Source organism: Uranotaenia lowii, chromosome 3, assembly GCF_029784155.1.
Source record: "Uranotaenia lowii strain MFRU-FL chromosome 3, ASM2978415v1, whole genome shotgun sequence".
In the NCBI taxonomy this organism is placed as follows: Eukaryota; Metazoa; Arthropoda; class Insecta; order Diptera; family Culicidae; genus Uranotaenia; species Uranotaenia lowii.
Genome location: NC_073693.1, coordinates 205,307,223 through 205,334,704, shown reverse-complemented (window position 1 = coordinate 205,334,704; position 27,482 = coordinate 205,307,223). Strand labels below are relative to the sequence as shown.

Genomic DNA, 27,482 nt, shown 5'->3' with positions numbered 1-27,482 from the left:
TGAAAGAAGATGGAGTTTTATTAAGTGATGAAAAAACCATCGCAGAACTTTTCAATGATTTTTTCATAAACGTGAGTGAAACAGTTATAACCAATTGGATAGAGCCCGAAAAAGATTTCGAAATCCCGGACTTCCAATTTTCATTTTCAACAGTTTCACAAGATTATTCGTCAAACAAAATCGATGATCTTAAAAATAATTCTGCAACTGGAATGGATGGAATATCAACCAAGTTTTTGAAAAAATACAAACTCAGATATATTCATAAATACACTGAACTTGTAAATCAAAGTATAAGATCGAACTCCTTTCCAGATGTTCTTAAATGCTCCAAAGTTACTCCAATTTTCAAAAATGGTGATAAAACGAGAATAACGAATTATAGACCAATTTCTGTCCTGAATGCGTTATCAAAACCTTTTGAAAGATTGTTATTTGACCAAATTGAGCAGCATTGCATACAACATAGCCTTATTCATGCTAATCAATTTGGTTTCGTTCCCAAATCAAATACACTGAGCGCGTGTGCTAATCTGATAAGTACGATTTCAGAAAGTCTTGATGAGAAAAAAATTGTTGCCTGTGTATTCATAGATATCCGCAAAGCTTTCGATTGTGTTCATCACAAGATTTTAGTAAAAAAAATTAAATATGTTCGGATTCTCAGGAAATGCTAGAAAGCTTATGAATTCGTACCTGTCCAACAGACAACAACTTGTAAAAATTAATTTCAAAGAAAGCAAAACCATGCCTATTAAACATGGAATACCTCAAGGTTCCATCCTGGGACCTTTGTTATTCATCATGTACATAAATGATATATTTTCCCTTTCTTTGAAAGGTAAATTACAGCTTTTTGCAGATGACGCATCTCTGCTTTATGTAGTTGAAAACCTCGACATGCTGAAAGAATATATTTCACATGACATGCTTATCCTAATATCTTTCTTTAACCAAAACCATATGGCATTAAATTTGGAAAAAACAAACTTCATCTTATTTAACCTACATAAAAAATCAGATAAAATTCCAATTTCTGTTAATGATATAGCTATTGAACAAGTTTCTAAAGTCAAATATCTCGGATTACTGATTGATGAAAATCTACGCTGGAACGAACACATATTTCAAGTAAGCTCCAAAGTCACCACATTCATATTCGCTCTAAAGAAAATACGACATCTTATTTCTGAAAACGTAGCATGGAAAATATATTATGCTTATATACACCCGCACTTTGCGTATATGAATTGTATATGGGGATGTGCAGCTTCTGTACATCTGAAACCTCTTTCAACGTTACAAAATAAAGCATTGAAAATTGTGAAAAAGCTTCCAATACTTTTTCCAACTAATCAACTTTACTCTGCGAATGTGCTTCCCATGCATATTTTAAATAAATTTGAAATCTGTATTTTGATCTATAAAATCTTAAACAACTTGACAAAAACCAACATTACACTTACTTTCATTTCGGAGATCCACTCGTATAGTACAAGAAGTAATGTAAACTCGAACTTTTACATCTCTAGAAGTAGAACAACGAATGTCTCTAACAGTTTTTTGAACAAAGGTCTAAATCTGTTCAATACTTTACCTCTGCATATTAGAAACATCGAAAGTCTTCCGCTTTTCAAGTCTAAACTTAGAAGTTACTTATTTAACGAAATTCAGCCTAGTAGCACTCGCCCACCTTGATGAAATCATACTGTACATAGCTGGTATGACTAGTCGGGAGGTTGGGGGCTACAAGGCTTCGCAAAAACCCAAAAAAAACTTAATATGCCTAGCCCTCCCAAGAAATACTACATCCACCGAAGCAACGCGAATGCAAGCGCGGTAAATCTTACGAAAACATGGACTCTTGGGAGATCTGGAAACAGGAAATGGTTTCCTTGCTACGCACAACCTGGTGTGGGATTTTTTGAAACATCCTTTCCTCATCCTTACCCTCCATTCCCCTTCCCTTTATCCCGTCCTTTGATCCTTTCCTTCCGTAAGTAGTAGTCAAACAACTTAGCTTTTTAAATAATAGTATCTTAGCACTCGTTTATAAACACACACGCTACAATCTTAATACTCCACTAAGTGACCGACAACAGTTTTTTTTAACTTATACGGTTTATATTCGCTAAATAAAGTAAAAAAAAAAAAAAAAAATCCGGACAAGCCCGGATAAAACTAGACAGTCTGGCAAGCTTAGAAATGGTCAGTTTTGCGTAAAACAGTTATTCATGAAACAAGTTGCAAAAAGTGGAATTTTTCAGCACGGGTTGTAAATTTATCCAACGAGGCTTGCTTTTTTGACATCGGAGCTGCAAAAACGTTTTTTTTTTCACCGAAGTCACATTATGCTTTAGTATTTACTTACTTAATGGTCCCGCGTCGATTTTCCGGCGCATAGGGCCGTGGTATAAGACCTCCACTGTTGACGATCCGGAGCCAGCGTCTTCACTTGGTCTCAGTCAAGATTCTCGTCGAAGGTTATGTTTTCGGCGGCTAGGCTTCGCCGCCGCGAGTTTCTAGGTCTGGCTTTCCTTCGATGTCCTTCTGCATTCCACAAGCGCCTCTCTGCAAATCTCTTGCAATAACTTGCACAAATACTTGCAATTTTCGCGTCGTCACCGCATATGTGCACCAAGTTTCACACCTTAGCTTAGCTTAGCTTAGCCTAGCTTAATGTTCCCGCGCCGATCCTCCGGTGCATAGGGCCGTGAAGTTTCACACCCGTACAACAAAACGGATTTGATGTTTGAGTTGAAGATTCGGATTTTTGTCGTAGAGAGACTCATTCCGGAGACTCGCAAACGCAAATCGGCCTTTCTGATCCGGGTTTCAATGTCTTTTTTGGAACCACCATCAGGCGTTATCTGGCTGCCAAGATACTGGAAGCATTCCCCTTTCTCAACTTGTTGCCTCTTTGCAGAGTACTTTCTGATTCAGCTACTTTGCCTCGAGGATGTCTACATATTTTGTGACATATCATGGCACCTATGATAAAAACAACAACTACATTCTAGTATGTTCAATGACCATCGGTGGCTTAATGTAATAACCATAATGTTTTATGTTGGATTCGAGTCATTACAGGGTCCGGCAATTGAAGTGCTACATTGGAACTAACAAATAATTTGATCAAAACAAAAACTTTTCCTTTCAAATTTAATACGATTTACATCAAAACAGATCATATTTTTAAAATCCATTGGCGCCTTTCGATTTTTTGTCCTTGAGACTCGCTGCAGAAGCTAATGGCACATATTCTAAAAAGCCCACAGGTGGTTTTTGTGGTATTTTATCCAAAGATTCAACTAGATGGCGCTTCAGAACTGTTTTGTAGAGTAGTCTTCGGGCTTCTGTATACCCTAGACAGCCAAGTCCATAGGGTTTAGGTCCGGCGAACTCCCCGACCACTCCGTACTCGAAATTAACTCTCGAAAAAAATCGCACACAAAAATTGGGACCTCTTTCCTTCGTAAGCCAATGCGAAGTTCTGCAGAAAAACCACCAACCAAAACCAAAACCAAAATTAGGACGTGTCCACAGTTCGAGGACATGCCGTAGAACATGCCGTTTTCGATACGTAAATTGATTGATCTACACCTCTTCAGGGTGTTCGGTTGATCTTCACCAGGAAAGTCCGGCGATTCCGACCCAGACTTTTAATAAGACAGTTTTTTGTCGTTTTGTGGCCTTTAATACGTTTGCATAGGTTCGTGATCTTACTGGCAATCAAAATTTGTAGTTTTGTTTTTTCACGAACCGCTGTACGGCGACAAATTCATCGGCAGAAAACACGATATTCTCCAAATTTTTCATGTGCGGACCGCGTAAACTGCGCCTTCGCCCTTTCTACCCGCTCTTGCTTCTGTTCAAACGAGAGGTCTTAAAATCTTAGGATCTTGTAAGGCTGTTCATAAAGATAATCTTCCAAGATTCGACGGCGATTTTGATCCGGTGTATTAAAATCTATCGCCAATTTAGTGTTACTACGTCAAGAAATTCTCTCAGGATGCATCTTGATGATCTTCACCATGGTAGGTGTCGCCACTGTAGCTTGACGATCCCCACCATACTATAATTGGGTACTTCTGATCTCCAGGTATCTTCCAAGTGCGAGCCAAAATAAAAAAAAATACATACACTCATTGGACAACTCACGAAATATGTCTTTCTACCGTTTCACAGTCTGGAACTAGACAATCGAAGCACTACGTAAAGGTTCGAGGACTATTTTCACAAAAAAAAACACTTGATTACAAAATTAACAAAAATATCCTCTGACATCTTAGACATAATGTTAACAAGGTGACAAGGTGTCATCTAACTCAGTTTTGTATACTTCGAAATAATCACTCCTAAAGTTTTGTAGCAGTTCAATTGCCGGACCCTGTACATGTTTTCATCTCATTCGAATATTAAGTTTCAAAAAATAATTATCATTCAATTTGATTAAAATCTTAAACGTTAAAGATGGAAACCACTTGTGATTTTATGGGTTTTTTTTAAACAAAAGCAACCATATCAGCAAGTGTGATTCAGACCTATGAATAGAAAACACCGAAAGCTACATCCTGCCGAATTTATTGCAACTAAATTTCAGTGGTGAATAATTCTGACTATCATGAAAAAATTGAAGTAAGTACAAAAAATTAAATGATTCCGTTTCACCTAAGCAACACAAAATAAGGTTTCAGTTCGCAACAACATGTGAACCGCAAGATAAAAATCAGAATCATTTACTGTACTACTCACAAAAAGGAATTCAGTGCTTTTTGTCACATAAAATTTCTTAGAGCATTAACAGGGTTGCTAGTGATTTTTCATTTTGAAGTTCCAAAGTTTTTTCCGGTTTTCCCAGGTTTTTTCCCGGTTGTAAATGATGATTTGTCCATTTATTATACTCGTTCTTAAATATAAAATCATGGTGAATAAAAAAATTCAATGTAAAGGGCCTCACATTTTTAACAATTGTAGCAAGTGATTTTGTTGACTCACAAAAATTAAACAAAAACAATTGTATCCCAAAACTTGTTAACCGGTTAGAAATCATGACAAATACTTCACGTAGTCTTTTCTTATCAAATTGGCAGGCTTTCATGATTTTTTTAAAACGAATCTAACGAAAATGGCATATATCCGTAGTTTTGCTCCACAATTTCAACAATTTTGCAAAAATAAGTCCGGTTAAATTGATCTTGAAACTATAATGTAGTAGGTATGTACTTTTCAGCAACTGTGAAATTTTATAGAATTTTTATAGAGTTATAGAAAAATCAGCTTGTCATCTTGAATGGGGATTTGTCTAACAAAACTTAAAATCATCAAATTGCAGGAAAATATTCAGTTATTTTCTGAATGCAGTTATATTTTTTTGTACAAACCCTAAGACATGTTTTAGAAAAAAATGTTTATGTTTCCAATATAAAACAATGCATAACTTAAGTAGTGCTCTAGTCATTTGAACTAAAAATTCGTGGAAATATAGAAAAACGTGTATAAGATGGGCCTGAACTTTTACCGTTTGAATGTAAGCCTGTAAGCTATCATTTTGCTAAGACCTTGGATCACAGATGAACTTGGATTTCGAAAGGAGCTTTTTATTTATTTACATAAGACATAGGAAACCGCCGCCGACCGTGGCCTAGAGATTAGTAGGGTGGCCAGCGAGTTTCCATTTCCAAATTCCCGGTTTTTCCCGGTTTTCCCGAATGAGATTTTATGATTTCCCTCGTTTCAAAATGCGCAAATAAATATGTCCATCAGGTTTTTTTTACCAAAACTGAGGATATGTTTATGGAAGTTTAATGTAAAATGTGAGAGGATTTAATTCTTTTAAGCTCAATCTTGAAACTCAAAGTTTATTCGAATTATGGTGATCGTAATAAGGTAGGAAAATAAATCTAGTTGTCCGAACCTAAACCGAAAATTGTTACTTTCTTTTAGTCTTTCATACCATCTTTGTTTTTTATATGAGAAACTGCTATATTTTTATAATTCGCATGGATAAATCATAGTTTTGATATGATGCCATATAATACTTTTAAAATTTCAAGTTGAAATTCTAAATTATTCTATTGAAATCTACTGACAGATATTCTGAGATTTTTTCTGCTAAAGCTCTTAAAACAGATTCAGATTAACCTTAATTATGATAAGCCATCCGATATTTTATTTCGGTTCTCATATTGAATATTTAATCATGTTTTATTTGGATACCTTTAACATTTTTATTAGAATGTGCTTAGTTCTAGATTATATGTCCTATCTCAAAAATGCTTGTTTATATTCGATTTTTTATTTAATGTAAACAAGAATCACACAAAACTTGTTCTCTTGTTACATCTTCTGTCTTTTGTACGTTCACCAATTAACCGAATAAAATAGTGGCATCTGGGATTTTTCCTGCATGGGACAATTTCCGATTTTCAAAATTAAAATTGAGCTAAATATTAAAAGAAAATATTTTCGAAACCAAATAAAATAAGTTTTTCGAGGTCATGTCGTTTGTCAAAAATTTGATTTTGATTTTTGAATTTATGTTTTTGACATTCTTTTGTGTTTTAGTACATAAAACGCAAACAATATTTGTTTTTTTTTTTAGAATATTTTTTCAATGTTTTATCAATCAAATGAATATTTAAAGTACGGTTATGATTATTTTTTATTTTTGAGGTACTGTAAACTAAATAGAAAACAGCTGAAAATAAGTAAAGTCACGTAATAAAATTCTCATTAATCAATATATTCAAAAACTACCTACCATTGATCATTAGATTTTTGTAAAAATAGCTTTTCAGTAACTTTAGTAACCTCGACCGAGGTACGACTTCATGGCTGAATAGCTGAATTCATATCTCTCGTTTAACGTTCTATTAAAATTATTTTTTTTTTCATCAAGTAATCCGATATTCTAGTCGGACCCTTCAAAATAACTCCCTCAGTGTAAATGTGTTTGATAGATTTCTACTAATTTTTCCAAGTTTCGTTTCAGTGTAACGTGTTTTTCTAAAAAAAATGAGCTCTTGATGTAGACTTGAACTTCGTCAATTCTGGACTAGTGTATGATAATTCCAGTTATAAGATAGATGATAAGCTTTAATCTTAGTTTTTGAGATGTGGATTCAATAGAAAACTGTCTGATTTCAACATGTGAATTCACATCACAATTCAAATTTTTAAATTCCTTTCACTTATTTCCAGTGTTCGGCATTAAAGCGCTAATCGCTAATTTGTCTGCTCCGTTTTTGTTAAATAATTATCATTTTCATTTATTGTTTCACCAAATTTTTGCACCAGCAGATAGACAAACGTCAAAACAAGTAATAAGTCAAGGAAGAATGCTGATACATGCTTTTTTGAAGTGTCTGGCGTTAAATCGCTAATCGCTAATTAGTCCGCTACTTTTTTGATGACAAATTTATTTTCTTACGGGATTTCTGTTGAAATAACGGATAAACAAACTCCACTAGGTGCAATTGTTCAAGCAGGAATGCTCATAAATGTTATTTTCTATAAAGTTATGGAGTTTTTAGAGCCGTAAGTTCTCCAAAAATAAAGTTAAAAAATAAATATTGAAACAAAAATGTAGCGAACTAACTAGCGAATAGCGTTTTAATGCCGACCTCTGCTTATTTCTTCATCCAGATTTTTAAATTCTTTTTTTCCAGATATTCGCAAAGAAAGTGCAGAATGGTAAAAATCTTAAATTAATTAACGCTATAAAACGCACAGTTGTGAAAAGTTTATATAATTCAAAAACATATTTATATTCACTCAAGTGCACAATATGCTTGAGCTTAGAAAAAAATGAGTTTGTGGTGGAGACATCTCGATTTTTCAAATATGCTCGAGTTTTCCCGGCATTTTACTCATTAATATAAAATCCCGACATTTTCCTGCTCCTCCCAAATGGTTAACAGTCCGGGAATAAACGACTATAGATTGTAAAGTTTCTGAGAGAAAGTTCAGTCATGATGAAATGAATGTATTTAATTAATTTTAATAGGATTTAATAATTCATAAAAAAAAATCCGGTTTTGATTTGAAATTCCCGGCTTTTTCCCGGTTTTCCCGGTCTCATTTTAAATTCTCTGTTCGCTGGCCACCCTGGAATAGCGTTCAAGTCTTCTAAGCCAGAGGTTATGAGATCGAGTCTCGTCAAAACCTCTTTAAGTGACAGTGTAAAACCTCTATAAGTTAGAGTCCTTTCCCTGACTAGATCAAGCAAATTAGAGAAAATACCAGTATTGTATTGAAATTTTGATAAAATGAGAATATTGGGTTACCAAAGAGCAAATATCCACAGTTCTATATTGAAACCCACTCGAGAAAACTTCGAACTGATGCATCAACTGGATTCTTATAAATCAGTGGATTTTATCATATACACATTGAATAGTTGCATTTCTAGATCACTTTAATGCTTTCATATGTTGCTGACCCTCTATAAAATAGAATCTGGTTGAGTTAGAAACCACTTTAAACGAGAAAAAAAAGTTTAGTCCTTTGGACACTCACTTATCGACGACGTTCGACTGTAGTCAGTTTTGTGTTTAGTTTTGTCGATAATAGTTTCATTATTAAATTTATAACATTTAAGTTTTGCTTGAAAGTGTAACACACGCGGAGAATCACATATTACTCCGTAATTAGTTGAAAACACGTTTCAAACTTCGTTTGTTTACTTATGAACGAAAATAAGCGTTTAAGATAAATCTATATTGAAACTGTCAAAAACTACTTTTGGAAATTATTTTAAAAATATTTTTGTAATTCCGTTAAAAAATTCAAAAATGACAATTTTCCCGGTGTATGCCGAAATTCCCGGTTTTTCCCGGTTTCCCGGTGACACGATGAAATTCCAAAGTTTTTCCCGGTATTCCCGGTTTGCTAGCAACCCTGCATTAACGACCAATAGACACCCAATTTTTAAGAAAATTTAACAACTGAAAACAAAGTTACTAACCGTCGAATTGCTCCCAAGCGTATATGCTGCAAGCATGACTAATTGAAAGATCACTGTTACTAGTGCATTCACTAACTCTCTAATAGATGCAACATGTGCTGGAGGAGAACCGTGTCTATGTGGCAAATTTGAAATAAAAAAAAACAACACTCAAGATCAGCCCCGTTTAAACCTTGCCCACTTAACATAGCCCTCGAAAAGGCCTACCTTAGATTCTTTTTTTCTCTCTCGTACCCTGCACTCTGAGGGTGTTGCTATTGAAAGTGTCTGAAGTTTTACGCACGACGAGACGCTGAGGTCCAAGGCTAAGAATGATGGTGTGGATAAACGACGACGTCTGGTGACACTGCACTGAGTTGGCGACTTGCTACATGCGAGACGGCGTGCCAAGTTCAACAATCAGTGCAATTAAGTCTTGTTTCCTAAGGAAGGGTTCCAGTTTAGGTGCTATTACGCAGTGAATATTAAATTATCTCGTTAGATTAGCGATGGAAATAGTTAAAAATCTTAAATAGTTAAACATTTGAAATTTGTTTATACATACTTCCCGCTTATTTAATTTCAAACATATAATTGCATATGGAAAATTATCCAAAAAATGTTCAAATTCCCCCCAATCCTTCAAATTACTTTAAAAAAACGGTAATAATAATTGAATATTTTTTTCTCATTTTTCTATTCAGTTGCTGTTTGTTTGCTCAACGGTTGCTGTGGAAGTATTTAGTCATAATGGGATAGAATCGGGATCTAGCTTAGAAATCACCAATACCGCCAAACCGATTATAGAAGATGAGTTACCTAGTTTACATCGACGGAAACGACGTGACATAGAAATACATCGAATAATCAAACGAAAACCTAAATTGCCCCCACGAGTTCGCAAACCAAGACCCCCACGGAGGCCACCAAAGCCGAAAATTAAATACGGACCTCCACACGTGAACTATCCGCCACTGACGCGATACAATCCACAGAATTTTGACGATTCCTATAGTGCCAGTTACGAAACAGTATTCGCCGATCATCATAATTCGTTTGCCGAACCTCCGGGAAGTTACAAGAATCCGATTCAGCCGTCGCCAACCTATGGATCACCGGCTTTCGCTTATGGCCAAGGTCAAGGTTACCATGGTTTCGCTAAGCCAAGTTTCGATAGTAACGAATACGAAGGGTTCAGTAAGCCATCATTCAGTTCTTCTAATCTGGACGCATATCCAGGTTTCTTAGATACTTCAGGGCCAGGGTACACGTCAGGTAAAGGGCCTTTTATAAATGGTAAGGTTAATTCATTCCTCTCATCGCCACCGTTTATTGAAACTGCAGGTACTAGCTTACATCCCCTTCAAGAAGTATCAGCTTATACACATCTAACAGAAGTGGAAGGCCCAAATCACCAGTTCTCGCTGGAGGGATACAAGAAAAATCCTTACAAAACTCCATTAACTTCCTACGAAGTCCCACTGACAAAGACTAAACTGAACCTATTCGAGCCAACAAAAGATTTCGAAACATCCTACAAAAAACCAGCTCACTCCTACACACCTAGCGGTACAGCTTCGATCCACCACAGCATACCACCCAGTTCTGCCGAAGAGGACGATGAAGACTACTACCCGAATCTTCCGCATCACTATGAACAGGAGCAATTCCACAACCCTTCGCTTCCGAAACCCAATAAAGCTTTGATCACCTCACTGAAACCCATTACAGACAATGATCCGTTTTCGACACACCCGTCGTACTACGACGGTGTTTCGGAATCGCAGAAGGTATCCGTAAAAACTCGGGGTCAACTAGATGATGAATCGGAAGACCCCTTTGCCATTCTAGAAGATATCTACGCACCCAAACGAAACAAGGCTCGACGAAAGAAAAAGCCAAAGCCAGTCATCACCCCTGTGGCGCACAATCTCGATACCGATGATCTGCGTGATGCGTTCGGTTCTAGTTCCGACTTCCATCAGATCGCCGTCGGAGCCGAGGACTTCCTCGAGTTCGAACCCCAAAAACCGATGAAACATTCGCGCCCACTCGGAGTCACGTTGCCCCGACCCGAAGACAAACAGCCGACCAATTTCGTACTGCTATCTTCACAAAACAAGGTAAACACGAGAAAAGCCCAAGTCCCCAACCACCAAACACCAAACACCCCAAACGCCAGTACACAATACCCTAAGCAATTGTCGTTTCTCTCAGAATCTGATTCCAAAGCTGTTGAAATCAACTTCTTCAAGTCGGTGGAGGTGGAACCGACGAAGCCGCCGGCGCCCAAGACTAGTGATTTGGATGGTGTGAACATTCTGTCGATCCACAAATCCAACTCCAAAAACTACCACAGCGGGGTGCCCAGTAGAGGTACCATGTCGTACGCCGGATTTCTGCCGACCAGGAGAAATGGGGCGTACTACCGGTCCAATCTAGACTACGAAATGCTGGATCGAGACGACGAAAACTACGACGAGATCGGGGACGTTGGCACTTTCGGTAGGAAAGTGCCCGGAAGCCGAACGAAGAAGGCACTGGCGACTGACGACGATGCCCGGGACACGCCCTCCAAGACACGCCAACAACACGGACGACGAGCCATTGCCGACACGAGTCTCGATAACACCAAGTAGTGGGGTAGGCCGAACTTTTGCGTTTAAAACTTTCATTCTAACTGTGCACCTCCTGTAGAACTTATGTGTTATTTATTTCTGTTTTCTAATAAAGACAGTATCTTTATTTTAGTGTGTTTGGTTTTGTGTTGAGAAACTTCTTCATTTAATCGTCTTCAACAGGGTAAACCAAATTTTAGTTCTAATAGACATAGGAGCACGAATAAGGCAGCAACACAAGGCCATGCAAACAGGGGAAAGGGGCTAAGGGTTTAGCCCCCTCCCCATGAAGATCTTTTGCAAGTGATTTTTTTAAATGATCCCAAAAGGTATTTAACACTAGAAAGACCGGAAAATTCAATAGACCTATTCGAACCGTGACCAGTCAAAATGACTGGTAAAGGGGAAATTTTTATAACACAAAATTTTTATCATTTTTCTTCTGATATTTTCAATAACTCATTCGAGAAGGTTTTTGTTATAAAATGGAAATATTTTTTCCCCATGGGTGCATGGAATCACCTCACTTTCGCATAATATACGATTGAGTGTCTGTCATAAATTGCATATTACGCAGAGTAATTTACCATGGGTGCACGGATTCACCGCAAATAATCTAAAAATATTTTTTTGGAGGCTAAAGGTAAAAAGTTACTGCTTCTGTAAATTAGAAAAAAAATGTGTTATATATAAGTGAAGAGATTAATCACCGTAATTTATGTTGTTGCTTTAATTTATCGGCCTTATCGACGAAAAGTGATGTCCTTTTTAGTAGGGACATCTTAAGGTTATGAAATTTTATAGATGGATAGAACGTTAGATGAAATGAAAGATGGTAAAAATGAGCGAGTGGAATCAATTTAGAAGCTTTATCATATATCAAATTTTTGTTCCGCAAAGGCCAACCACTATGAAGTGGTAGACACAGAGAGAGTTGCATCTACCACCACACATTAGTATGGCCAAGCGTGGTTCGCCCCACAACACAGTGATCAAAAATGCGAAAAACGTGATCGTTACTTATAACTTTTTTAGTTCACATTTAAGGTTATAACCTTAATAATTATTGGTGTCTTCGGAGAAGTTTGTCAGTAAAACCAGCTCCATAATGAAAAACTTTTTTTGTCTGATTCATCCCCCTACAAGTGAGATAAAATTTCTAACTTCTCTATTATAGGTTTTAGCTCTTTGGTTGTCTTCGAAAAACTTGTCAAAAATCAAATTTTCTACCAATTTTTTTAGATATCATGTTTCTAAAACAATTATTTTCCATGCTATAGTGTTCATAAGAAACTTAACCTCTAAAATTCAGTTTATTAATTATAACTTTTTTCAGTAAATTTTAAGTTGAATAATATGTTGCGCAAAGTTGTTTGTCTTATTTAAATACACCACTTTGTTGAACATTTTTAGGTTGTAAAATGTGATGCTGCAGAGTTATTTTGAAAAGATTACCGAAAGTAGTGCTTTTTCTCGTCTAATTTTACAAGTACCGGGAAACATCGGGCAGCCCGCTTTGGATGCAAACTGAAGTCAAAGATTTTGTCTACAAATTACAGGTACAACCGTCAGTATCCACTTGTATCCAAGTAACATCAATTTACTTTTCCATGTTTGCATTAAAAACAACGATTCCTATGAAAACATAGCGCCTTTTACTACGTGTGAGCTGATTTTACTGACAAACTTCTCCGAAGACACCAATAACTTTAAATGTGAACTAAAAAAGTTATAAGCAACGATCACGACTTTTGACCACTGTGCGAAGGGGAAAACTTGCAGTGCGAACGAACAAAAAGATTATATGTGATCGCTCAAATAAGCTCCCTTTAACTCAGAAACGCATCTATCGACGTGAAGCCTTGTCAATTTGTTACAGCCGGGGTTTGGTAGCCAAACGGCAGAATAGCTAGATTACTTAGGTATGCTACTCCGCTACTTGCATATGTTTTAGTAGGCCAACCAAAAAATAGTTATAGAAATTCCACAGAAATGTATGATTTTTTTTTTAAATATTAGTTTTATAGAAAAACTACTGATTTTAAAATTCTGCAAAAAATATAAAAATGTTCATCAAAGTATTTACAATGCATTAGGCTCTTGAGCGTATGGAAAACGTATTTTTAACGTAGATTGTTTATTGAGTTAAAAAAATTGCTTATTGCTAAATTCCTCATAAATGTTTTTTTTTTTAAATTTTGAAGTATCTAAAATAAAGAAGCATTCATTACAAGTAGTAACTAGTCATTTTTTTAGCATATTTTTACAACTACATTTGAAAAAATGCTTTCCGAAATTCGAATATTTTGCTGAAACACTGCTGAATCGCCAAAGAACTACTACTACTTTTGATTAGTGCGATCTTTCTTGTGTTGAAAAAAACTGTTAACAGGCATGTCAAAAAGTTGGCTCAGAATTCAGTACTAGATCACATCCTATATCACTCTTAGACTACGATTTGATTTTACGACAGTCGACGCTACATGCGTTCATATATTGAAACTAATTTTTAATTGTAAATTTCGAATTGCAATTCCACAAACCCTTTGTATCGAAAGTTAAATCTTGACACTCAAAAACACTACTTCCTCTTTGGAATGGGGTTTCTCTAAGAATTAAACAACTTAACAATTTCAGAATTTGAAACCAACCATTTTAACATCAAATTACATTCATCCAGGGCCGTAGGAAGAACCGACTCATGGGGGGGGTTTTGGTGACTAATTTTTACCTATGATTTTTTAACTAAAAACACACGAAATCAAAAAAAAAAATTAAAACAAATTATGTTTGTAACTATATGATTGTTCATTTTTAAGTACTCATTAATACTTTTCGTATGAAATTGTAACTTAACAGAAGACACGAATGCCATAAAGATGGTAAAGTGTCATTAATAAAACCTTAAAAAAAGTAACTTTAGAAAAGTGGTCCTTAGCCAGAAGGGTGAGTAAAATTTTTTTAATGAAACCTCTGGGAACAAAATTTGAAATTTGATTTCATCGATAGTTAAAATTTTTGAATTTGTTTGAAAGTCAGTTAGATCAAAGTTATTTGATTTGAGCATAAAATAAGTTCTTTTTAGGGTAGCCTTCAATTTCTTTTAAAAAACTCATTCTATACTCAAATCAAACAAGCCCAATCTTGTAAACTCTTTTGCAAATTCCAAGATTCTAACCTTTAATGTAAATATACAAAATTTTACAAAAAAAAAAAAAACAGTAAGAGATACAAATTTTCGAATCAAATTTGGTTGATACAAACTTGAACTAAATTTTTGAAATTTGAAATTTGACTTTAAAAAAGCTGCAATATTAGAAATGTTTAACAATTCTACGAAAAAATAAAAAAATTGTGCAGATTTTTTACGTAAAGATCAGGTACATGTTTCTTAAAAAGGCAATATTCATCATAAAAAATCCATTCCATGCTAAAAATCCTGTGGATAATTTTTTTAAATATAACTTGGGATATTTTGCATGAATCAAAACTAAGAAAATTAACTCAAATTTGTGATTTTCAGCTGAATTGTGTGTACAAACTTATTCTGATTAAAAACTTTGAAATCTGGAAATTGAACTGAGAAGCAAATTTTTAAGTTTATATTCTCTTGAATTTCTCAACAATTTTATGTCGATTGAAAAACTCATTCACAAGCTAAATCTTTTTCTGAATTCTTAACCTTAATTCAAAAATTGAATTTTGAATCTGTTTACTGAATATCTTTACGATTTCCGAAATATAAAAAAAAAACGATTTCCGAATCTTAATTCCAAATCTGAATTTCATGAGCCAAATCTTAGAACCCTCATTCATGATTCTATTATTTAAATTCTGTAGTGCTGGTTAAATCTAAATTCATTATTTCAATTATTTATTTTTATTTAATCTGTTCTGTGAATCTGATTTAAAATGTGAATTTCGAATGATGAATCAAAATCTGGTTTTCAATTTTGGATCGCCACTTACAGGCTTTAAATGTTTAAATTTTGTGTTCACTAGAATAAAGTTTAAGAACTTCGAATTTAAATATTAAACAAATTATTAAAATACTGAAAATGCATTTAATTTTCGAAAAACATGATTTAAATTTATTATGAAATTCAAAACGGAATTCGAACAAGGATTTCAAAGCAGCTTTGCATTCCTAATTTTTTATGATTATTCGAACTGAAAATCAAGAATCCTTAACTTGATACAAAATCAGAAATACGGAAATATGTAGAAATACAATTTTAGTTATAGGAACATAGAACCAGAACCTCCAAAATGGGTTTAATTTTAAATTTAATATTCAGAACTGAATTTCTATGAAAAGGTTGCCAAATTGCCCGGTTTTAAACGGATAGGCCCGGTTATTTAATGATAAATTTTGTAAAAGTTTGGTCCGACCCGGTTGCCCAGATTTCATTGGAAAAGCACAAATTTTGCCTGAGTTTGTTCTCATTCTCATTGTTCTCAAATCAAACTTAAGGATAAACAAATTGTGTTGTAATTTGTTTTTTATTTATGCGTCCAAATTTTTTATCGCAAGTTAAAAAAATTGTCATGAAAGGTTTTTTAAAGTTTTTTAATAGATTTTTGATGAGCAATTCCTAGGTTTTAACCAAAATCGACCGGTTTTACCAAATCGGTCGACATTTATGAAATCAAATACCCGGATTTTGCCAGGTTTTTACACAAAACAGTCCGGATTTGTCCGGCCCGGATACGTGCTGAAAAAAATCTGACAACCTCTATGAATAAGTGAGAAAATTTTGAAAAACTGTAGCAGAATTTTGAACTTGAAATGGGTTTTTGAAGTTTTGGTATTAGTTTTCAGTTCAGATAGTTACTCTTGAATATCTTTGCTCTATTATCATAATTTGATTATGAATTTAAAATTTTGAGTGTAGAGTAGAATAGCTCGCTTGCTTTTTTGGACCCTCATGGGGGGGGTTTAACCCCCAAAACCCCCCCCCCCGTTCCTACGGCCATGCATTCATCAATACTAATTTTACACATCAACAAGCTGGTAGCCAAGTAACAGATGCTCACCACTCACGATAGTCAACAGAATTAGCAAAAAATGAAAAACCTAGTATCCATTAGTTTATTACTTGGCACTTTGATAATAAAAAAATCTTTTAATTACAATTGTTATGGTTATACAAAATGCGCACCAGCTGACCAACGAAAACGGCCTCAGACTTATTGATTTCCGTACATAGTACCTTTTTCCAGCACCTCCTCCCACACAAGTACACCTGGAGATCACCGTACCAAACGCAATCACAGATCGACCACGTTTTGATTGACAGCCGGCACTTCTCGGACATCATCAACGTCAGATCCTGTCGAGGCGCCAACATCGAGTCAGACCACTATCTGGTGTTGGTGAAGATACGCCCAAAACTCTCCGTAGTGAACAACACACGAAACCGACGCCCGCCTCGGTTAAATATCGCACGACTGAAGCAACCTGAGGTCGCGGCAGACTACGCGCAATCGGTCGAAGCAGCGCTGCCGGCAGAGGGCGATCTTGACGAAGCCCCTCTCGAGGACTGTTGGGATACCATCAAGACAGCCATCAACAGTGCTGCGGAGAACGTCATCGGTTATGTGGAACGAACTCGACGGAACGACTGGTTCGACGAGGAGTGTAGGAGGGTGATGGACGAAGAGAATTCCGCGCGGGCGGCAGCTGTGCAAAGAGACACCCGTCGAAATGTGGAAAATCACCGACAGCGGAAGAGGCAGCGAGTCCGAATTTTCCAGGAGAAAAAGCACCGCCTGGAGGAGGAGGAGCTCGAGGAGTTGGAGCAGCTGCATCGTTCCCAAGAAACACGAAAGTTCTATCAGAAACTCAACGCATCCCGCAAAGGCTTCGTGCCGCAAGCCGAAATGTGCCGGGATAAGGACGGGGGCATCCTGACGGATGGATCGAGTCATATTTGTCGGATCGAACGCAGGTAGTCCATTTTAAAGGAAAAATCTCGACAGAAATACAGGTCACTTCTGGTGTTCCACAAGGATCTCGCTTGGGCCCCTTGTTATTTATAATAAAAATTTAGCATGTGGTTGCTCTGTTAACACTAGAAAGACCGGCAAATTGAATATACCTATTCGGACCGTGACCAGTCAAAATGACTGGTAAAGGGGAAATTTTTTCTATCAAAATATTTTTAAATTTTTTCTTTTGAAATTATTTTATTATTAATTCAACAACATTTTTGTTATAAAATTGAAATATTTTTTCACCATGGGTGCCCGGAATCACCTCAGTTTGGCATAGTTGACGAATGCGTGTATGTCATAAAATGAAAATGTCAAATAATTATCAAAAAATTGAAACACATTATCAATCTTATAATAAAAACATGTTAGATGGCTATGGTTATTGACCATGGGTGTACGGTTTCACTTCAGTTTTGTTTTAGTATATGTTTTCTAGCATCCATCGCTCTGAAGTTTTTCAACCCGATGCCTATAAATTATACCTGATATTGTAGGTTTTGAAGCATATTTTTTATATAGGTAGAGCAATTTACCATGGGTGCACGGATTCACCGCCATTCATCCAAAATCAATTTTTTTGCATGTTAAAGGTAAAGAATAAAGACTTTTAAAGATTCAAATGAAAATTTGTGTTATATACATGGTTTTCCACTATGGGTGCACGGATTCACCGCGTTTTAATCAAATATTGGACTTTTTGCAATTTTTTAAAAAGAATTATTACAAATCTTAACTAAACCAAAGTCGAAATCATGTCTTTCAGACATAATTATTTAAATAACGATTTTTATTTAAAGCCCCGTTTTTTCATTCCTGGAAAAGAAATATTTCAATTATATCTTGAAATAATAAATTTATTTATTTATTATTAAAAAACAGGTTTTTGCCATCGTATATTTATCTGATAAGATCTGATCAACATCCAAGAAATTGGAAAACGGTTATCATCAATCGAGTGAATTTTAGGAATTATATGCATCAAGTTATGTCGTGCGACGGAAAACAGTGGAAATAAAAATAATGAATCAACATGGTCAAATGTACACATTGATTTGTTTTTCCTTAAAAGTTTTTCGATTGACTAATGTTGCATTTCAAATACCTATCATATCTAACTCAAAAATATTCTGTGTTCTGAAGCAAGTTGAAAACTATTTATTTCTATATAATTAACAACGGCGAATTTACAGCCATTCCGTGCACCCATGTTGAAAAATCTTAGCGCCAATGTTGTCTATCAGATAGACTGGCGTGAGTCTAGTCTAGGTATGCCAAGTGTACTGGGTTCGATTCCCGGTATCGGCAAGAAAACTCTAGGGTTCAAACCCCGTAAGTTGCCGACAGGTAAGATGTGTTTCCTCTTATAATAAGAATGTTCAATCAGTTGCCAGCTTTATACACGGGTGCCGGAATACCTGTAAGGGAACTTGAATTGGAAATTTGTCGAACCTAATAATCTAAGAATGCATGTGAATTAGACTGCCCCAAATTTGTATGGGAAATTCAAAACCTGTGAAATGTTATGCGCTGCAGGTTAAAATTGATCCTAGGCCTAGTACAAGATCTCATGCCAAATTTGGGCCAGATCGGATCACGTTTAGGGGTCGCTCAACGAGCCTGAAGTTTGTATGGGATTTTAAGACATTTTGTTCGGGAGAAACATGAAAAACCAGTTTTTCATCAATAACTTTGGTTCCCGTCGGCAGATTACTTTCAAAAACGGGTTTTCTTAAAGCCTAAATTATGAAAAATATTTCATCCGAAGACTGCATTTCAATTAGAGTTAAGATAAGAAAGTTATAAGGCTTCAAAAATGGGTTAACTTTTTTAAGGATGGTATTCATCACTGTTAATGAGTCGAGGCGGTCGAACATATTGACGCCTCATTAACAGTGCTGAATACCACCGTTAAAAAAGGTAGCCCATTTTTGAAGCCTTATAACTTTCTTATTTTAACTTTTATCGAGATGCAGTCTTTGCATGAAATATTTGTCATAATTTAGGCTTTAAGAAAACCCGTTTTTGAAAGAAATCGGCCGACGGAAACCAAAGTTATTGATGAAAAACTGGTTTTTCTTGTTTCTCCCGAACAAAATGTCTCAAAATCCCATACAAACTTTAGGCTCGTTGAGCGACCCCTAAACGTGATCCGTTCTGGCCCAAATTTGGCATGAGATCTTGTACTAGGCTAAGGATCAATTTTAGCCTGCAGCGTATAACTTTTTCAAAAGTCGGGTCATTTGGGGCACTCTAATGTGAATACATACTTGAGCAGAAACTGCGGTGAATCCGTGCACCCATGGTGGATAACCAACGTATGAAGAATAATCAAATATAAAAAAAAATCATTTAAATTGTTCAGTTTCATAGAAATAAGGTCTTCAAATTTGAATGAATAAGTACACAATTCATAAATATTTTACTCATACTAGTTCAGTATAAAACATATTTATCACCTAAAATTACTCGATTACTCGAATGGACATGTATTAAAACTAACATAACTTTTACAAATCTTGATGAAATTTCGCCAAATTTTGACAGAAAGTTCAATTATAGTTGAGCAACAAAACAGACCAAAAAAATTGGGAGTCAAGTGCTTGAAGCGCCACACAGCGGCCAATCCAAGAACTTTTTCTTCAAATCTTCACGACTTCGCATTGAAAATCAATAATTTCATAACGAATGACACACTTCTGCCCACCATAAATCAACTAGGACTCATTGCCTTGAATGTAGCTTGCAAATGAAACCAAAAGCAAGCGAAAAAAAATTATCTTGTTTGAGTTATAGGGTTGTGAATTTTACCAGTCATTTTGACTGGTCACCGAGTGTCCATGGCGAAATTTTTCTCGCTTATTAAAAGAGCTAGAAAAATAAAAAATACACAGTTTTGTAGAGATTCAAAATTCATGAAAAGTCGTATTTTTTGCGAATTTTTAGAGCGTAGTGTTCAAAAGATATTCAACAAACAAAGTGTCCCACCAGTCATTTTGACTGGTGCGGTCTTTCTAGTGTTAAGTCTTCTATTGTGCGATATCGTTCGATCGATGGCTAGGTAGGTTTCTTATTTTCGTTTTGTGTGCAAGTTCCAACTGAATTGAGTTGTCGTCTACGGTCAACGGTCAGAAATCTTGGCCTAACTATTTTCGATTATTTGAACGATGTTTGTGTAATTGATTTTTTATAGCCGAGTTATTTTTTTATTATTAAGAAGTGAATTTGTTTTATGTAATGAATTTGCGGCTTTATCGGTGAGGGTTAAAGAGTTGAAATGAAAGACGGATAGAAGATCAGAAGAAAATTCTAAGGTGGTGAAAAGAGCGAAGAGCATTTGAAATAGAAGCTTGAAAGTTATTTATAATTTTTGTTGAGGATGTCAATTTAGTATTAAATAGCCTCATTTATGCCGACGATATGAAACTGTACATGGAGATACGTAACAGAATGGATTTACAGCGTTTTCAGAATGATATTGATATTTTTTTACATTTGGTGTGCAAAAAGTCAACCAGATCTTAATATTAAAAAGTGCAACATTATATCTTACTCTAGAAAACTGAGCCATGATGATTTTAATTTTACTTTAGGGCAGCATCAGATTGAAAGATGTAACAAAATCGAGGACCTAGGTGTAATACTGGACACCAAACTAACTTTCATTGAACATTTTAACACAATTATTAATAAAGCTTTCGGTGTTAGGGTTTATCAAAAGATTCTGTTATCACTTTAAGGACCCTTATACAATAAAAACACTTTTCATATCGTATGTAAGATCTATACTCGAATATTGTAGTGTAGTTTGGTGCCCGTATCAGCCAACTCATGTTACAAGAATAGAATCGGTTCAAAAACAATTTCTACTGCTTGCACTAAGAAAGCTGGGCTGGAGTTCCACTTCAATTCTTCCATCATATGTTAATCAATATTGAAACGCATGAAAAACGAAGAGAAGTTGCTATGATTTCCTTTGTTAACGATATCATCTCCCAACGTGTAAAATCAGAATCTTGTTAGAAAACTTGAACTTTTACACACCCTCACGCATACTAAGAACCAGAAACTTATTTCAAGCAGAGTGTCAACGAACCATGTACGCCAGCAACAAATCTGTAAACCAAATGATGAAAACTTATAATCAATATTGTATACATTTTGACATAACCATGTCCAGAGCTGCAATAAGAAAAGTGTTAAACAGAAGACATTTACAAAATAGTGGTTAAGACAATTTTTGTATGAGCAAATTGTAAACGTAGTCTACAACTGATTGACGAAATATAAATAAACTTAAAAATAAACGGACAATCGTGAGGTGATCAAAAGTTGGAAGCAGCACTTCGATGAACACCTGAACGGCGCACATGCAGGAGATTAAGACGATGGGGGAAGGTACATCGCCGGCGTAGCCAACGACGAAGAGGAGCCACTCCCAACGATGAGTGAAGTTAAGGAAGCCATTCGCCAGCTGAATAGAAACAAGTCGGCTGGGAAGGATGGCATCGCAGCTGAACTTATCAAAATGGGCCCGGACAGGTTGGCCGATTGCCTACACCGGTTGATAATCCGGATCTGGGACATAGAACAGCTACCGGAGGAGTGGAAGGAGGGGGTAATATGCCCCATCTACAAGAAGGGCGACAAATTGGACTGTGAGAACTACCGAGCGATCACTGTCCTCAATGCCGCCTACAAAGTGTTGTCCCGAATCCTACTCCGCCCCCTAACGCCACAAGCAAACAGATTCGTGGGAAGTCATTAGGCCGGCTTCATGGAGGGACGGTCTACGACGGACCAGATATTCACATTACGGCAAATCCTCCAAAAATGCCGGGAACACCAAGTCCCTACGCACCATCTGTTCATCGACTTCAAAGCCGCATACGACACGATCGACCATAAAGAGCTATGGAAAATCATGGACGAGAACGGCTTTTCCGGGAAGCTGATCAGACTGATCAAGGCGACGATGGATGGAACGCAGTGCTGTGTGCGGATTTCGGGTGAATTGTCGAGTTCATTCGAATCGCGCAGGGGGCTTCGACAAGGTGATGGTCTATCCTGCATGATGTTCAACGTGGCGCTATAAGGTGTTATTCGACGAGCGGTGGGCGAAATGCCGGGCACGATTTTCAACAGATCCAGTCAACTTATCTGCTTTGCCGATGACATCTATCGTAAACTGAAAAGCGAAGCAAGAAGGATTGGGTTGATTATTAATACGACCAAGACGAATTATATGCTGGCCTACGGATCCGAGACCGACCGAACCTGCTTGTCCAATAACAACAAGGTCACGATCGAGGGAGATAGTCGGAGACTTTGTCTATCTCGGCTCACTGGTGACCGCAGACAATGACACCAGCCGTGAGATCCGGCGGCGAATTATCAGCGGAACTGCGGTCGAGAAAACTTAGCCCTCGCACGACGTGTAACCTGTACATGACGCCCATTAGACCAGTTGTTCCCTACGGGCCCGAAACGTGGATATTGCTCGAGGAAGACCTGTGTACACTCGGAGTATTCGAACGACGAGTGTTAAGAACCATCTTTGGCGGCGTGCAGGAGGACGGAGTATGGAGGCGAAGGATGAACCACGAGCTCGCGCGACTCTAAGGTGAACCCAGTATCCAGAAGGTGGTGAATGCTGGCCGGATACGAGAATGCGTATGTTGCGAGAATGCCAGACGACTGTCCTGCAAAACAGGTGTTCGATACGGATCCGGTAGGAACGAGACGAGCAGGGGCGCAACGAGCGAGGTGGTTAGATCAAGTGAAGCATGATCTGGCGAATGTGGGAAGTCCGAAAAATTGGAGAACGGTTGCCATGGACCGAATGAATGTTAGGAATTATGTTCGTCAAGTTATGTCGTGAGACGGAATACTACGTAAAAAAATAATAACTCATGTAATCGTTTATTTTCACTTTCATTCAAATTTAAGACCACTATTGGAGTCTCTGAGACCCTTAGAACAATTTATAATATGAACTGGAACCAACACCTCCAAGTTGTGAATATTGTTCCTTTGCGAAATCAATCAAAATCTTATAGCGTTTCTAGAACCGTTTTGCCTTTATGTTTTATGTAAGTAACTATACACCCAAAAATCAGACTCTACTCTAATAATCACCATCCTTAAGGACGGAATTATCGGCAAATGAAACATATTATCCCATATCATATTCAATCACAAGACAAAGCAGGATGGAAACGATCAGCTAGCAAGGATATTGTCGAGTGATGCACCAAACGCTCTGTGAGTATGTAAATCGGCATTAAAATAACATTTCTTTGTTTTCAACCCCCGGCAAACAACCACCGGCTAAGATATCCGGCAGTGAACAGATGTGCGTGTGCGATCATATAATCTTTAGCGTCGTTGCGCAACCTAATGGTTTGAAATTGGGCTTGGAGTCGTCTGAAAGGCCAAGGAACAATTTCAGCCCACAAGATTTTTATTCTGGATTAAATCGCTTTTTTGGACCTAACTACAGATGCATCTGAACAAAGCCGATTTTCCCACTTATCATACACATCCTTCAGTCATTTATAGTAGATAAGTTCGAAAATATGAACACAAAAAGTGACTTACCTTTTTTTCGATGAACGAAGTCCACTGTTTTGTCGTGCAGTACATTTGGAAGTTTTGAAAGAAGATCGGCCCGGAAGACGTAGCGGGTAGATCGGGCGCGTTTGTAGTCAACCCAATAACTAGTCGGGATTTTTCAAGCAAAGCTTTCAGCACCGGAATCAAAAACGAATATTGTTCCGAGTTTCCGATCTCAATAGCACTGCTAATAGCTTGATTCAAACTGAACAACAAATAACCCACTTCACCCGGTTCCGGATTCACACGATTTTGCAAAAGGGCATGTAGCTTTGCCGTTGCCATTGCTACGATATCCGAATTAGGATTATGAGAACACTTTAAAAGTAGTCCCAAGCTAAGGTGGGACATTTCTGACCAATCGTCGGAACTGCTTTGTTGAAACACCATTAAAATATCCAACAGCGATAGAACCCCATCCAGTAACTTTGTTGAGCACTTTTTGGAATCATCTTCGTTCGGATCAAGAACCACTAGATCATAGGCCAACCGTAGTAGCTGCGCTGCATTCTGCTGGTGTGTCACCACCAACTGTGCATTTTCGCCCAAATCAATTAGAGCCGCTTGGACACCCATTTCAAGAATACGCAGACGTAAGTTCAAATGAGAGCAATACAGTTCATTATTCAACGCTATCAAGTTGATACATGCAATAACTTGACCACGTTCTTTCCACGAATCATTAGAATTTTCTACACCTCGCCACAGAATTGTGAATAAAATATTAGACACCAAATACACTAGATTTTCTTCCTCATTATCTTCAGAATATTTGAATCCTGTTTCTTCTCTTCCACTGGCCGCACTATCTAAATCATCCGCACTTCGGGTCGATTGGGTGTCGTCTCGCATCGAAGATACGGCTAGAGATTCATCCAACGATACGTTTTCATCACTGCTGCTGGAGAAAGAGGACGAAGTTTTCTTACGCCCAGAAACTTCATCGAAACTCATCGTTAGCGATTCGAGAGTATCTTGAATGTCAGAGGTTTTTTGGCGGATTGCCGAATAAACAGACGTTATCGATGACGTAATGTTGTCAACCACAGCTTCTTGGACACTATCGGCTAGCTCTTTGATTTCATTCTCGATAACCGAGGCAGCTTCGGTCATGAATGAATTTGCAGATTTCGGAGTTTCCTGTGCCTTCAATTCCATGGTTTCGTCGTCGAATACAATAAGGTCGCTTGGACCAACGGCTGCGCCAATCGATGATTCGCTTTCACGTTTAACAATTTCCTCAATATCAGTTAATATTTTGCCTTTTTCGATTTCCTTCTCTGACAGTGATCGATTTTCTATTGGTTTTTTAATCAGCAGTCGAGCGATTGATTCTTGCCACCCTACCTGTCGAGCGATCATCTGGGGCGCTTTAGGTTTAGTGAATGTAGCAGTCATCAGCCGTCTAGCAATTTCTAATTTTAGCGGTAGTGATGCTGAGTTCGCGTGGTAGATCAGACACAAAGCTCCGGCGTAACCCATTTCTGAATCCAAACAAAGATTCAAGTCCAGTAAACCGAGTATGACTTCCGGTTCAAGCTCAAACGGAAGCATGAACGAAAATAAGCCCGGATACAAACTGTTGCATTCGATGGCACTATCGTATAGCCTCAGTGCAGCTTTATGTTTGCTCGAAATACGTTTCGTATTTAGCATTCCGGATATAAATTTAAGCAAACGAGTGTGAACTTCGTTTCCGAAATGTCGATCCATGAACAGTGTGTACAAAGCTTCAGCCATGTTGGGTTCGTACATAAGCAGAAAAATCTGGTCTTTCACGTGTTTCCCCTCAATTAAGGTCGTCAGCATTTCAATAATCTCCACAACTACGGGCTCAACCTTGATCGTTGTCAAAAATGTTAAGATTGCTGAAATCTGAAAGATAAAAATTTAAAAAATGTGTTAAATGTAAACTAAACGATTCACGAAATTACCTCTTTAATATTCACTTCCTTTGAAATGTAGTATCGCAATATTCGCAGCAATGAATCACGAATCATCCGTGCGTCCTGCACCGGAATCGTACAAGTTCCAGCGAAGAATTCCTGTACCACATCAAGAATAAATTGGGCGCCGAAATGCTTACGAAAATATTTCCTATCATCCTTAATTATTGCACTAATATATTGAATATGGCCGATTATGATCTGGAACTGAGCGCGGGACCAGATGCGAAAATTAAAAACTAAATCTTTGTACAATACGTGAAGCAGTTCCATATTAGCCGATGGCATTTCGTTTTGGATTGATTCAACGAGCAGTTGCACCGACATCAATACGTTCACATCGAACAACGCTGGATTACATTTTTGCAAAAGTTGACTAATGATGGGTATTCCATCGTTTTTCAGAATATTTTCTTTGTTTAGATTATTACCATGAATGAAAGTTCTCATCAAGCAAATAAAACATGCTATGGGATTTTGGATAATTTTGGATTCTGTCAGTGAGTTGGGCTGAAGCATTTCCCAATCACCGAATCGTTCATCCCGCGTCGGCGAAGCTACCGGTGTAAGAGAAATAAGTTGATCGGATGTTGATATATCTGAATCCGGTATTTGACAGACAAAGTCTAGGATGGGAAGTAAAGACATCATGCCTCCTACACCGTTGATGGCATTTTGAATGGACAGCACATTTGAGGCATTCGCTGCAACGTGTCCATTATACTGGTTTCCAGGAGCTAGATCTAGGCACAACCCATCGAAACAAGCACTCGGAGAAAAACAGAAAATAAACTTCGATGCCATATCGAATGATTCGATCATATCCGTTGCCAGTACGTTGGCAATGCTGGGACCGGATTCGAAGAGATTTTTCAAATTGATGCTTGTGTCCGCAAGCAGAACACAACCCAGCTGCCCCTTCAAGCATATGGCTTCTCCAAATACCAGGTCCTGCATTCCGATGGGGTATGATTTAACGCTAGGGTCCAGGGAAGCCGGCGACTGCCTTGCTGGGAGGGTAAAGTAACTGGGCACTTGCGAAACTATACCGGGAAAGAAGGTTTTCTCCATCAGACTAGGGAATAGGCCCCCTCTCGGTTTTTCTTCCTTTTCCACGGGTGGTGGCGTCATTTCCGGTGATGGCGTAGCATTCATTCTGGCGCTGTTAGCTTGATGCGAAGTATGGGACGCTTTGCGGACGTTATTGTATGGAGCTCCAATGGCGCAGTAGTGGAACAGCTGCAAATGGAAGGGGAAATGTGGAAATCAAATTCATAATATGTAAATATGAAGCTTGAAAGATATCTAATGTTTGAATCTGAGAAAAAAAGGTTCGAGATCTAAATAACGCAAATTGGTATT

The 27,482-nt window shown here is 37.2% G+C and overlaps 1 protein-coding gene across 4 annotated transcripts in view; it reads right to left on the bottom strand.

Annotated features, from left to right (window-relative positions):
- The window catches only part of LOC129756095 (neurobeachin-like protein 1), a 260,283-nt gene that overhangs the window by 226,594 nt on the left and 6,207 nt on the right, over window positions 1–27,482 (bottom strand). For all 4 annotated transcript variants that reach the window (XM_055752849.1, XM_055752851.1, XM_055752850.1 and 1 more), the window contains 2 exons: window positions 26,109–27,359; window positions 24,160–26,049 (listed from right to left, as the gene is read on the bottom strand). In XM_055752849.1, the coding sequence (XP_055608824.1) occupies window positions 24,160–26,049; window positions 26,109–27,359 (3,141 nt within the window). The remainder of the gene's footprint in view (window positions 1–24,159; window positions 26,050–26,108; window positions 27,360–27,482) is intronic.